Genomic DNA, 15,439 nt, shown 5'->3' with positions numbered 1-15,439 from the left:
TGTATGTTTATATTTACCTCAATGTTGGTTGATATGCATGTGACACATTGAAATAACAGCTGACGACTACGGACTGAAGGTCCTGCTTTAAACCTATTAAGCTTGAATCCTTGATATGATATGAATAAAAGGTTAACTGGGAAAATGTGACTCCGAAAATTAATGTAATCCACTAGAGTAGTGGTGTCAAACTCAATCACAGAGAGGGCCAACATTTAAAACTGGGACCACGTCGAGGGCCAAACACGGTCCACATTTATTGAACATTATATACATATTGGATAATATTCACAGGCCTTGAGTTTGACAAGTCTGTGCTCGAGAGAAGACGTTGGGTTTGTTGGATTTATAGTTGGATATAGTTTTATTATTCTATAATGTGTCTCTTAGCATCAGCAGAAGGTTTGGTAAATAAAGAGGATTTTGTTAATATAAAAAGAAGAAAAGTTTTGGGGAAAAAAGACGTTTTGAAATGAGTATTTTCTAAAGACAAAAAAAACGTTGTGTACCCAATTCTTTTTCCTTGGAATATTTATTTGACAATATCTTTTACATAAACATTTTTGGGAAGAAAGAAAAGAAGTTATTCTTTTAACATGTTTGTTTGGACTATGTTCTGACAAATTGTTTACCCGTTAGTACATTTCTTCAATATAAATTGGTTAATCTAGTCCATTTAAAGCAAATGTTGGTATAACCCTATTTGTATTTGGTCAAATAGTAGTAGTATGGAGTTTTAAAACAAAGCACAGCTCCAAAAGTGTGGCCATGAAAGTGAAGTCACCCAGAGGTGAGAGAATAAGGAGAGAGCGAAGCCTCCACAGCAGGTTAATGGCTTGTTTCAGTTTGCAGCTCCTTGTATGCCACGCTGTACATGTTTTTTGACTTTGATTTGTGTTTCTTTGCCTCTGCAGATAGATGCTCTGCAGAAAGGAGGAGACAGCTTCCCACTCACAGCCGCCTCAGGCAAAGTGCTTGGAAAGGTGCAGCGAAGGACAGACACACAAAAAATAGAAACAAATAATTTGTACAAAGGTGCTGTTTGTTGCTGCTGACTTCAAAAAGCTCCCACCCTGCTAAAAGTCATACTGAATGAAATATTTCTGACTGTCACAATCAGAAAGGGAGAAATGTGGAGAAGTTACGAGAGACATTTGTTTTTGTTTCCAGGCATTACGAAGCTCCGACAAGAGCACTAAGCCGGTGTACGTGTCTGTTGGCCACAAGATCAGTGTGGACACAGCTCTACGCCTCACACACTCCTGCTGCCGCTACCGGGTCCCGGAGCCCATCAGACAGGTACACACACACACACACACACACACACACACACACACACACACACACACACACACACACACACACACACACTCACACACTCACACTGTGTGGCAGAGTGGCTACAGTTAAGCCCGTCCTGTAGAAAAGGTAAAGCCGGAAGCAAAAGATTCAGACAGTCGAAGTGTTGAGCTGTGAGGGAGAGTGTGCATCCTGTGTAACATCCTCCTGCTGTGAGGCGCGGAGGTGGGAGCATCACGCTGTGTGTTTGAGCTGCAGGGCCTGGGGGATTTGAAAGAATACATGGAACAATGTAACTTGCAACACTAGGGATGTTCCCAGTTAATATTTTTTCATTTCCTGTATCAATGCAGAAATATATATATATATGTATATGTATCAATACAGACAATAACATAATGCTAATTGTCAGAGACTGGTCCTGAAATGCTACAGTGTGGCAGTGAAGATGTTTTAGCTCCAAGGAAGACAAACAATCGTTCCTGCTCTGCAGCAGTGATGTTGATGTTATCCTAATAATATGTTGAAACATGAGGTAGGTGTGTAAGGGAGAAGGGATTCAAGGATCATTTATTGTCATTCTGCAACACAGGGTTTTAAATCAAATCAAATCAAATGTATTTATATAGCCCAATATCACAAATGACACATTTGTCTCAGTGTGCTTTACAGACTGTACAGGTTACGACACCCTCTGTCCTTAGACCCTCGCATCGCACAAGGAAAAACTTCCTAAAAGAAACCCCATAATTAAAGGGGGAAAAATGGAAGAAACCTCAGGGAGAGCAACTGAGGAGGGATCCCTCTCCCAGGACGGACAGACGTGCAATAGATGTTGTGTGTACAGGATAAACAACATAGTACAAAGACAACATCCATGTGACAGATTTCCAACAAGTTTGTGCAATGAAAAGAGCGCTCCTCGATTTATCGTAGCACATTGGTCAGTGAAAAGAGGATGGAAATCGACACAACAGAGATATTGTTTTTTTTATTCCACACATTCTTCTTCCTTGACAAAACCTGGTGCCTACTGTACCCATAATGCAACAGCACCGCTAACAGTTCAGGTGTGTTGCGCTAGTAGCTGCTAATGTAGCCTCAAGCTGCTAGTGTGGAGCAGAGATGAGCAGCGGGCTCCAGTGGTCTTGTAAACTCACTTCTTTCCAACTTCCCACTCAAGTTTTCTCATTTTCAAACTTGTGATCTTGAGCCCCAACGACTTTGACTCAGGTGACATCACTCAAGGCAGTTCACCAGACGGTGCGCAGCAACCTCTGGAGCCACAACGTTCTTCACATGCTGTAGTAGTAGTGCTCCCTCAGACCTGTGACGTGAGGTGGAAAAGCATAAATGCAGTTAAGTTTTGGACAATACAATGTACTGTTGTACAATGTATGAGTTGAAGATCAGTTTAAAGGTCTCTTTACACGTATTTGCCATCTATAGTGTATCCTTCTCCAATGCATGCTGGGACCCTCAACAGCATAAGTGGGGAACATTAGTGTTACATAAGCTTCAAATTACAAAATCTTAAAGTTTTGTCTGAAAAACCTAATAATTTAAAGTCATTTAGGGGCAGTTTTGACCTGATCCATCGTCCTGCCTCAGGCTCTTTGTCTCGCTGCCACTAGGCTGTGCTGTGCTTCTGCTGTGCAGTGTGCTTGTACATCCCACTGCACAGAAAACACACGTGCACACACACATACACACACACACACACATCTCAAAATCTGTTTTTCGCCGGGGGATCTGCAGTAGCAGCGGCTAACTCATCCCCTCCTGTGTGTGTGTTTATTTCATCAAAGTGTAAGTGTGATGTGTTTAGCTAGTGGGAGGAGGAGGCTCCTGCAGCCGCAGGGACGTAATGTGGACATCAGAGAGAACCAGGGAAACTCACCTTCCTCTGTCCGATCACTCTCTCTCTATCCAATAGTTTTCCTTTCTCTCCCTGACTTCCACATTCCCACTTTTGCGGTGAGTTCTTTCCCTCTCTATCTCTCTCTCCTACATATATTTCATATTCTCTTTACTGCTGACATCACAGAAAGAAATCCTCACAGATCCAGATCTTGCACGTGTCAACATGTTCGGAGTTGAACTCTGAGTTAACGTCGCTCTTTTGTGGGCAAGAACAAGATTCTCCCGCAGGCCTGAGAAACATCATTTGTGACTTTTGGAGAGAAAAATCAAAAAGCTGTCAATATGAGACTTTCAGAAGACTCTGCATTACGTAACAGTTGTGTTTTAGACGTTAGAAGTATTAGAAGACGAGCTGCAGTATTCTGCCCCTCTGTCCAGACTTTCAATAAGGCTGACTGACAAACACACACACATGCACAAGTGAAAACAAACTGTTAAATGGTCTAAATTCTAAAACAAAAACGCGGAGAGCACTCAGACCGGACAACGACCTTGTCAATCACAGGGTAGTCACAACAACGAAGTTAGAAAACAAACATCATTGTATAGCAGAAGACTTGAAACTAGCGATTGGGACCATAAACTCATCAAGAAAATGTTAACTGCGGTAATAAATCAAGTGAGGAGGGGGGTCATTGTTTTCTCATAGACTTCTTTATAATCAAATTCTTTTTGCAACCAGTGGAGTTTGAACGCTGCTTTAAGGCACTTCCACATTGGCTGCACTTTTCAGGCGTGGAGGTTGCTGCTTGCCACCAACACACAGAGAAGTGCGTCTGTCAGATAAGTACATGTTTAAGTGTTGGGGGGAGAGACGTTAAGTGCACGACTGTGCACTGGAGGAGCAGGATGTGGAGCAGATTCATGTTGACAAACAGACGTAGAAATCTATAGAGAGACAAACTTTAATAACAGCGAGAATGGCACTCAGAGAGCACAGTCCTCCGGCAGGGCGAGTGTTGCATTCACTCTGCTGCTGGTCCCGTATCCCGAGTTGGGAAGTCGTTCTTCAGACTTTGGTGTGTTTTTGAGTTGTGATGTGGAAACCACGTAGACGCTTACAAAGAAGATGTGCTGTGTTGCTCAAAGCATTACAATTATTATTAAAAGTTATTTTATTAAGCTAATTGATTAATCATTGTTTAGATTTAAGGGGAACTCCACCTCACAAAGGTCCGGTCAGTCATGTTGACGCGATCAGTGTGTCATCAGATGTCTAACACAAGGTCTGCATTACAAACTGTGGGCATGGAGTTTGAAAGATACGAGCATTGAGGGTCTAATAAAAACTATTATATTGGTTGCTTTTTGCCAGGGTTTTCAAAATCTGACACCAACACAACTCTCCCCTCCTAAACACACACACACCTTCCCTCCTCTTGGTCACAGAGATTTCTTCATTTTTGCAACTTCAGGTATTTGAACTGCCCCATGAGCCACTGCTGCAGCTGCTACTGCTGTCCTGGTTGGTAAATGGGCCAAGTGAGCAACCAAACTACAATAACTAACTTTTAGTTGTCAGAGCACTGGCAGGCTCCTGTTGCTCTCATCTCACTCTCGCGGCCTCTTCTACTCGTGCTTTAATCTATTAATCACAGAAGTCTATAAAATGTCCAAAATCCTCTAAAGTGCTCATCACATGTTCAGATCAAAACATAGTTACTTTCAGAAAGTGTAGCTTCTTTAGTTTGACCAGCAGTCCATAACTCAATGCTTTTCAAGTTACTATACTATTTATAATTATTGCAGTATTACATTTTCAGTGGGTAATGGTTATTAAAATTACTACAAAGTTTTTGCGCACCAGAAGCTTTATCTGTACAAAAGCACTTTATAGTGACGTCTCATCCTCAGACCTTCATAAGGTCATTCATATAATCATATAACAATTCTTCTATTCATATTCAATTATCAAGAAAATGGAGGAAGGCAGCAAATCCTCATATTTGAGAAACTGAAGAAAAAGAATGTGAACAAAGTTAAACATGTTTATTCATCATCGGCACTTTTTCTTCGATGGGTTTTCTGTTGAAAAATCAATTAATGAAGGCAGTAGCTGGGTCCCTGACCGGCCCCCACACTGCTCCCAGTACTAGGACGGGTTCAATGCAGAGTCTACATTTCACTGAGCTGAACATGTGTGAAGATCAAAGTTGGTTTGATTCCATTTCCAACAATTAGTCTGGTTTCAGCAGCACTTCTTCTAGAGATGGGCGTGTTAATGTTATTCTTAATATTCTACCAGGGTGTACATTAATTCCATTTAAATAGATGAGATTAAATTTTGTGGAATGTAGAACGTATATTTGGATTAGTACAGGGAGACAGGTATTACTTAAAGTTGTAATGCTCAGTAAGGATGACTTGCAGAGGTAACATGATCTACTGCTTCTCCTGCTGCTCTTTTTCTTAAACGCTAAGTGCAAATTAACCCTTCTCTCTTCTGTTTCCATTTCCCTTCTTCTCCTCGCCTCTCTTCACCATCTAATAAGATCCACTTGACATCATGACTGAAATAAACCCCTCCTTCCACAGCTTGAGATATTCACAGAGAGAAAGATGAAAGGAAAAGATGACATCATGTTTGGATTCTGCAGCGAAGGCTCATGTGTGAAAGCACTGCAGCAAAATCTCACATATACCACAGTGGAAGAAGCTAAAACACATGCAGACACACACACACACACACACACACACACACACACACACACACACACACACACACACACACACACACAAGCTCAGACTAGTTCACGGCCCATCTCAGTCGTGCTCCCTCACACCATTAAATTCTCACACTCCGTCTGTGTCCCATGCTTCACCTGCATGTGATGGGAAGTAAAAAGCGAGCTGACACCTGTCTCCATTCATCTCCGGTCACTGTGACAGCGAGAGAGTGACAAGCAGAGGTCAGAGAGAAGAAGCTGACACATCAGGTGGCTGTTGCATCCCCTGTACAAGCACATTGTGGGTTTAGGTTCATTGTCTCTGTTCATAGAAACTAATGTCTCAAACCTTGGCAGCATCTAATAGTTGTCCTGTGTTTTTACTGGCATGCTGCCATCATCTGAGCTGGGAGCGAGTCCTGTGTCGATGTGTTGATGCTGATTATCGTAGCGGACTTCAATCATGAAGCAGTGTTGTGATACATAACCTCATATTTGGGGATTTGACTACAAGCCTCAAAATGGAAATAAAAGCTGCAGTAAAAAGTGGATGAAATTGTGCTGCAGTAACAAACAAACATGTGGTGTTTAGGAGATTCATGTTTTTAATCTTACTTTCATGTATTAACTTACTGTTGTTGACTGCAGGCACACAAATACATTTACTCTAAACATGCAGCATCTGGAGAAAATGGTTTCCAATATATGAATATATTTGGGTTTGAATGGAGCAACTCGTGTCTAGATGGTAATCCGGATGCTGGTAAATGCCTAACTCTAACCTTCCTGAGAAGGTTTTGCAAATTGTAACCATCGACCAAGGACATTCTTACATCATAAGACTCCTTACTGAACGCATATGCTTGATAAATTATCCATCCAGACGATGACGAAACTCTCCTTTAATTATTTATTGTGGAGTTTAACCAACTATTTTGATAATCGATAAGTCTTTTAAACCATTTTTTTTAAAGCAAAATCATCCCAAATATTCACTGTTGCTAGCTTCTCTAAAACAAAGATGTGCTAGTTTTCTTAGTTTTTTTTAAAAGTCATTTAAAAATGAAGATCTTTGGGTTTTGGACCATTATTGGACAAAACAAGAAATCTGCAGATTTCACCTTGAGCTGTGACAAACTGACGGACACTTTAATCTTCTTACATTTTAAAGGATTCATTGAGAAAATAAATGTCACATCATTTGAAAACTAATTGTGAGTTTCAGCCCGAGAGGGATTATTTTAGAGGTGAAGTTCATTAGATTATAAATAATGGTTTCCAGTTCCAGATGTTGGATATATAGTGCGCTATTCACACATTATGAAGCTGTAAGATTCAAAACCTTTGGCCCTATTTACAAGTTGTCATTGTCCAACCATGTGAGTGTGATGTTTACTTGATTAAAAAAAGAAAAGAAAAGTTTACCTAATTACCTAGATAGCAATTTGCTGGTTTTCCCAAGATGTTTCATTTACCAGCTGACTTCATGTTGAGGTCCTCTGAATCTGAGTCCTCTGAGTCACACAGAATCTTTGTATAAATGAACTGTTATGATGAAGTGTGAAACTTATCAAGTAAATATTCCAGGAGCAGCAATTTCTTTTCACTTTTATTCAAGTAGTGCTGCGCTCTCACTCACCTGTCACGCATTCTAGTGTGATAGAAATGATTTTTAGTTTTAAGAAAATCCTCTGGAAATCAACAGCTGCTTTTAAACTTAACTAACTCAACGTCAACAGTCCCACATCACCTATTTTCCCCATAGACTGTATAAAATATGGACAAAGTCTCCATTACGTCACCCATATGTTCCTGAAGAGGCGCTTGTGAAGCTTAAAGTGGGCAGCTCCAGCCGTCGCCATCTTGGCAGTGCCGACTCCGCCGGCCTCCCAGCTAATCTAAGAATAGAGAGATTGACAAGAGAGCTTGTAAGAACTGCAGTTTTTGGAATTTTTGACTTTTCAGATGAAACCTTCAAGTATTGAAAATGAAGCGTGACAGAGAGAGTAACTCTTCCTCCTACTTGTTCAACTTTGAGAAAACACCTGCAGTCAGGAGCTCACTCTTCTGACCTCCCTGCTCAGACTTATTGTACACAGATGCACAAAACATGTGTACACCATATACAGATACACATAAAAGCCTGTACACACACACACACACACACACACACACACACACACACACACACACACACACAGGCACATCTCCCGTTCCTTCCTTTGGCAGTCACTTAAACGCTCTAATGGACGGCAGTAGAAGTGAAACCTAATTCTCTCTAAGCTAATGTTCCCTGACAAACATCCTGGTACTGTGTCAGTGCTGCTCACTTGGAATCAGCCAGCCTGTCTGTTGGCTCTTTAGCAAACTGGTACAAAAAAAGAATGAACAACAATGGTTGTAATGGATTGCATTGAGAACAGTTATTTCTTTTCCTACAGGTGAACAGCAACAACAGCTCCTTTTTGTCCAAAAACGTGTTGCTTGTGGTTCGTTGGTTAGAAAGGTTATAGGAGGTTTTGCTACTACGGCCTTACTTGGTCTGATGTGACAACTAGCTTGTAGTTGCCAATGTTAGCAAACTTAAGATCGATGTTGCTGTGTGACTAACATCACTCACCAGGCAGTGTGCTGGCTCTACAGCACTTCTTTTCAATGTTTTAGCATGTCACATAAATATTTCAGTGGTTTTACATCAAAAGAACAAAAAGAAGTAAACAGCTTTCAACACCAACAGACATGTTTGTAGTTGGTCTCCTTGGCGTCTTTAAAGCACCTGATTAAAGAGAATGTTGGAAAACAAAAGGGCCACATGCCACCATGACGCCTCGAACATACCCCCCACTTAGTCGTCTGGGTGACTGAGCAACACAGTTGTTTATGCTGCTGTGTCATGTGTGTAGTCCTGGGCTACATTTGGTCCATCGGTCATCATCTGCAGATGAAATCCATTACTCCTCAGTCCCCCCCTCCTCCACACACTGATGGGAAGACATCCACTAGTAATGGGACTCGGAGGAGCTGACTGAGACGTACAGTAACAGACTATTTCCAGACCTCTCCTCTCTGTCTGAGTGCTCTGCACTGAGCGGAAGTCACTAATTATGTTCCCTCTCCTTCTACAGCAGTCACCTGGACGCTGTTCATGTACAGGCGCTGTGTAGTTTCAATGTATAATATGTAACATTCCCACATTAAAATACGCACTTTTAATCAAGGTAACGGTGCGTTTTATTTCCTGTGATGGTTGTATTCGGTGTTGTGGTTGTCCACCAGAAGCTGTCATAAATTAACTTTTGATCCAGTTTTGAGCCACATTTTCACGATAAACTTTTTAGCTCTTTTGAGTTTTACCTATAAATGTAACCAGATAAAGGATTTAAGTCATTGGACGTCTGGATCTTAAGTATCAGAGAAACGTTAGCCTGTAGCTCGTAGCCCCTTCGTCCTGTGTTCACTGGCGAAACATTGATTTTAAACGGGAAGCTGGTTTATTCACAGTTTTTACTGGTTTTAATTACCGGGGCCGTTTGTTTTGGAGAGGAGGAGACCACTGCGTTACTTCAGCTACGGGTAAAAACATCCCGAACAATGAACACTAAAGGAATCCCAGCCGGGAGATGCTGACTGTAATAACATCTCCCATGATCCACTACTTCCCGACAACACCAAACTCTGGTTTTTGTTAGTGCTTTGGTTGAAAGCGCCATGGCAATAAAATGACATATTTCACGTTTAAAGTTTGTCTTGCTAAGCATCAGAGGGGTTCATCGGTGACGTTTATCCATGGCAGCATTAAAACAACGGAGAAACCAATCATAAAAGCAACTTCCTTCACGTTAAAGGATCTTTGAATATTGTATGTCTAAAATTTCCCCACTATGTGTCTCCACGCTCCCGTCTGCATTCATTTTGGGTTTCCATACATCCCCCTCTCCCACTGCGCAGGAAGACAGGAACTGTAGAAACTCCACAGCTGCACTCCCAGATTGCAAAACAGATGGAATTTCAATGTGAGTGAAAGGCGATGGGGAGCCTGCATGCATAGAATAAAGGAGATTGAGGGATGGATTTTGTGTGTGTGTGTATAAGGGGAGAGGAGAAGGAGGAGGCATACAGTGTGTGTGTGTGTGTGTGTGTGTGTGTGTGAGTCTGAGAGAGGGAGATATTGCTGATGTGTGTTTTTTGTGCAGATATTGAACAGTCTGCAGATGCAAGGATTCATTGTGCACCCCAGCAGGCCATAACAAAATATATGTTTTTCTCTGTGTGTGCACGTGTGTGTTTTCTCTTATGTCACCACCACCACCCTGCGTGTGTCAAGTGTGTGGTTGCTTTTTCAACTTTCCCTTACCTTGTTGTTCTGCACTGTTTTCCTCTTCTGTCACCGCCGTCTCTCATCCATCCATCTATCTCCACCCCCACCCCCTGCTGCTCCGTCGCCATTCTCTGAATAATTCAGGCCTGCAGAGCTGGTGTATTTTTGGTTGTTGTCACCTCTGCAGTAACACAAACACGGCCCATATTAGCGAGCACACACACATACACACTTACACATGCAGCCGTGCCAGCATGCACGTGCGCACACACACACACACACACACACACACACACACACACACACACACACACACACACACACACACACACACACACACACACACACACAGATTGTCACAGACGAGGCTGCCGACAGCAACAAAAACGTATCAGACTCTGAGACCGCTGAGACTCGCTAACTACGAAGAATTATACTTACAAGGATTTCACACCATCACTGTGCTCCACCATGTCTCTGCTCTCCTATTCCAGCAATGAATAATAATATATACACTTTCTGTACACAGACTGTAAAGTAGTGTGAGGAGAGACATAACTTGGAAACTAGAACCTTCCAGTGTTTGTTTTTGGTTTCATGGATACTTCACTTCTATCAGTTTTCTCATATGTGCTGAGTTCTGTGTTGGGAGTCAATATAAGATACTGTTTGGTTACCATTAAGCTGAACAGATGAAGACAGCACAACATTTACATACATACATAGGTTAAAGGCCAGTTTTGAATCTGCAGAAAATAAACATGTCAGTATGTAAACCCCTCAGGCCCCCAACCTCCACTACATCCACTGTCCATCAGGCATCAACACATGGAACAATATTAGCATTGATTTGGAGCCGTGTTTCTGGTCCAACGTTACTGCTACATCCTGTAGTATAGCAGGTTTATCACAGCTTTTCTGCTGAAAGCAACTTTCTGCTGCGGCTTCAAACTGCAGAAGCTGAACCAAAACGATGAGCTAAAAGCATTTGATAAAGATATTGATAAGTACATCTTTAAAAACAATGAAATGTGTTCAGAAAGTAACTGAGATGGACACTGACGATGGCTTAACCTACAGTATAAATGGTGCATTCATTTGGTTGATACTGGCTGTTTTCATGTATACAAATAATGAAATGATAAGTAATCTGCAGACTATAGTGCAAGGCTACATAAAAAAGGTCTTTGATTAGAAAAAGGTTTTTTTATCAAGCGTCTTTGAGTTTTTAGAAAAGCGCTATACAAGTCAAATCTATTATTATTATTATTATTATTATTATTATTATTATTATTATTATTATCATTATCATTATCATTATTATTATTATTATTATTATTATTATTATTATTATTATTATTATCAAGAAATAATTAAAAGTGTACAGTTCCACCAAAAGCACGTTTCACATGCTTTTGGCAACATGTTTACAATGACAATATTAACATGCCAATGTTTAGCTGGTATAATGTTCACTATCTTAGTATTAGTAGTAGTATAGTACAGTGTCAGCAGGATAACGTGATAATTACATCTAAACAAAGAACAGCTGAGGCTGATGGGAATTTCTTTAGTTTTGCAGGTATGTGGTGATGAACAAAAGTATTGGACAAACTGACATTTTGACCTGCAGGAAGCAGCGGAAAGGTCTGGAGATCACCAAAGGCCTTTAGATTCATCGTCAGAGGACCCAGTATGATGGCAATTCATCCAATATTTATGGCAATATTTTAGTCTGAACAAAGGTGGTGGACCGACTGTTTGACTGACTGACATTGCCCAAGGCTCTCAAATGTGAAGATTTGCTGCTTTTCTCTTGTTATTTCTGTGTAAATTTAACGTCTTTTGGTTTTTCACTGTCGGTCAATCTGAAGATATCGCTCGGCCTCCGGGAAACGGTGACTGGTGTTATTCTGACATTTTGTAGAAACTTTTTTAGACAATTGATCAAAGAATGAATCTGATTAATCAATACTGTGAATAATTGCTAGTTCCAGCCACACTGAGAGCAACACACATTCCTGCTTGTTCTTTGCAAACCAATTTCTCTGTGGAGAAGCTCCAACATCACATTGACTTGACAGTGATGGAAGCACAACACAAAGTGTTTAGTGGAGTTGGACGGGAACAGACAAGTCTTAGAGGAAATAGTGAGAGAAAGAGAAGTACCTATACAGCCATGAAACAGGCACGTCAGACAGCTGACAGGGTAAAACAGATTGACAGCGGTGCTCCGCTGGTGCCAGCTGTACCAGTCGGCATGTGGAACTTTTCTGAACGTGCAGAGAGGATGTGACTGATTTTAAGCGGAGCTTCCCTTCGGCCCTAGGCTGTCTAAATGTTAATATATGGCTGTCTGACATTCTGGTGCTTCAGCCACTGGACTCTGGACCTCCACAGAGAGATGGGAGAAGAGCTGGAGAGAGACGAAAGAGCAGCCTTGCGGTGGATATGAGAGAGGGAGGTGAGAGAGGGAAGCATAGAGATCTGGAGGGAAAGGTTTAATGATTAGAGTGATAAAAAGGATTTGGTGTGAAAACATTAAGTGAAGGGAGGTGAATTCCAGGGAGAGGGAGAATTATAAAAAATGATTTAGAAAAGGTAGGAGGGATATAGAAAGGAGGAAGTAGAGCAGCCGGGCATAGCTGCAGGGCTTAAAGGGCTTTGGGGGCCTGGATGGTAAAGACCTGCCGCAGGCCACTAGACCAGAGCCAGGACTCAGACACATCTTCTTGTGTGTGTGTGTGTGTGTGTGACCTGAATGTACCAAACGCCACTGCAGAGATCCAGCAGTGCACATCTGTCCACCTGTGCATTTCCACCTTGCCAGGGATTGTGGCCAGAGGAAATCATGTCTGAACTTCAGTCCATGGTTTTCTTTGCTCTGCAGCAACACAGCTGTCACATTCTTTTCAATTTACCACAGTAAATTGTCAGATACACACAGAGCAATCATTTATGGTGCATTTTTTTACAAGGTTTGTTTAGGTTCACGCTGCCTAATTAGGTCTGACATTTGGGTTTTAAACTGTTGGTTCCTTCCTAGCGGCGGCTTCAGTGATGTTCCGTCTTGCTTTAAAGGAATAGTTTGACATTTTGAGAAATATTCCTCTTCATTGTTGAATATTTCTTCAGCCAGTCATTCTCAACAGAGTAATGGAAAGTGATGCTAGACAGACCCACATTTTCAAACTAGACTATGTAACTTTTGGTGAACAGTAGCCACTGTGGCTACATGAGATAAAAATAATGTAGCAAAAGAAGAGAGAATCATCAAGTTGGTGAACTGATTAACTGTGGTCTGTTACATAGATCGTACATACGTATATCGATTTGTTCTGTATGTTGTGTTCGGCTATATTCAGATGGTATAGTAATATACACATCTAATATTCCAACATTTCTCTAGCAGCAGCAGCAGGTGAGCGTGTTAAAGCCACTGCAGGTTATTCACTGTTTGCTGCACTAATTCTGATCACCACAGGCACTTTATATGTAGAATTCTAAACAAACATAATGAGATGTAACATTTCAAGGCAGTGAAGACACACGCACGCACACGCACACGCACACACACACACACACACACACACACACACACACACACACACACACAGGTCCTTGTCAGAAGTTGACATCTAAATGGCAAACCAGCATCAGATGACTGTAGAGCAGTTTGATCAGAGGAGACCAGGTTTATGAATTCAAACAGCTTCACTGAATCAAAGCGTTGATCAGAAGCTGGCGTGTGTAACCTCTGTTTGATGCTGTTGGATAAAAAGAAAGCACAAATTTGCCAAATAAAATGGAACTAGGCCTTATTTTTCTACCCTTTGCCATTATTACAATTAATAGGGTCTTGTCCTCCAGTTTGCAGATAATTTATTTATCAATCTACAAAACACACCAATCCAAGGGATAATATAAAAAAAAAAAAAAAAAAATCTTGGGACCAAGATGTTAAAAGACAGACAAAAAACATAAAATGTCTTAACATCTCCTTACTCCATAAATACTTTTCCTTCTTATTTTGGTTAGTTTCATATTGAATGACAGGCTCAGTATACAGGAAGAGCCTTTGACTACAGTACATACTTAAGGCACTATAAGAGAGAGATTGATGTTTTTGCATCTTTTCCAGTGACATGTTGCAGGTTAACTGCATCTGGAAACTGCTACTGTCAATAGAAGAATTTTGTATTCTGTTAATACTGAGGTTGAAGATAGTCATAATCCTGTGCAAAGCTTACTGCAAGAACAGATTGACATTAGCATTCTCCAAGGATAGGATACAAATGACTATAGGACAAACATTTAAGTCGCTTCACTAATTAATGTAGGCTCAACATGCACTGAAAGCTGTATCATGTAAATAGAAGTGAACTAAATATTGGATTATGAAATGCAAACATGACATTTATAAATGAAAGTCAGATACTGATAAAAGCCCAACTTCAGGACAGAAATGACAAAGACACACCTGCACAAATAAAATCTGTATAATGCTAGAATCATACAGGGATATGGATAGTTACTGTATATAAGGCCCTAATATGGAGTCTTGGGGCACCCCACTAATATACTAGTTCTGACATTCCCTGAGACGTCTGAAGTTACATTTTGACACATGGTCCACGTTCACAACTATCATGTCATGTTGCCTCTATTGTGCGTCATATCTTTATATATTTTGCGTAGCAATATTGTATTGATACATTGGTGCCATGTATCAATCTTTTATTATAAAAATTATTAATATTGCAAATACAATTTAAATCTTTTGGTAACAATCGCTTTTTCAATCCACTAGATGCTGAGTATGGAGCCAGAACTAAAACAAAGATGGAGGCATCTGAAATCTGAAATGCACAGAAAACTTTATCTTATTTCTTACAGATGTTGACAAACTGCATCATTTGCAGTTGAAAAAGTTAATAAATTGCAATATATGTTATCTCAGTGTGTCGCAAAATATTTAAAATATAATTTAATGACTTAAGTATTGCGTTAACATCGTATCGTGGGGCCACAGCTAAACCTTTATAATAAATGGTAAGTTTTTGACGTGTAGAGCCACAAAGGAGATTATAAAAAGAGTTGTCAGATGCTGGGACCTGTGTGCCGGCGCTGTAACATCCCTATGATGTTAAGAAGGCAATGCTGCCTCAGAGACATTTGTGCAAACAACCCACTGTGTCACACAGTGATTTACTTTGTTTGACAGCAAACAAGA

At 40.8% G+C, this 15,439-nt stretch overlaps 1 protein-coding gene across 5 annotated transcripts in view; it reads left to right on the top strand.

Moving 5' to 3' along the window:
• LOC115011608 (endonuclease V-like) overlaps positions 1–15,439 on the top strand; it is a 72,298-nt gene that overhangs the window by 13,408 nt on the left and 43,451 nt on the right. For 4 of the 5 annotated variants that reach the window (XR_003832599.1, XM_029436743.1, XM_029436752.1 and 1 more), the window contains exons 6-7: positions 915–983; positions 1,171–1,299. Coding sequence is in view for 4 of the 5 variants with exons in the window: in XM_029436743.1 (XP_029292603.1) it covers positions 915–983; positions 1,171–1,299 (198 nt within the window). In the remaining variant the exon portion in view is untranslated. Of the gene's footprint in view, positions 1–914; positions 984–1,170; positions 1,300–9,013; positions 9,107–15,439 lie in introns of those variants that run through there. The other variant, XM_029436773.1, reaches the window with a different exon arrangement.

Source organism: Cottoperca gobio, chromosome 1 (genome assembly GCF_900634415.1).
Source record: "Cottoperca gobio chromosome 1, fCotGob3.1, whole genome shotgun sequence".
Lineage (NCBI taxonomy): Eukaryota > Metazoa > Chordata > Actinopteri > Perciformes > Bovichtidae > Cottoperca > Cottoperca gobio.
Note: the sequence above shows the minus strand (reverse complement) of the source record. Positions and strands in the feature narration are given on the sequence as shown.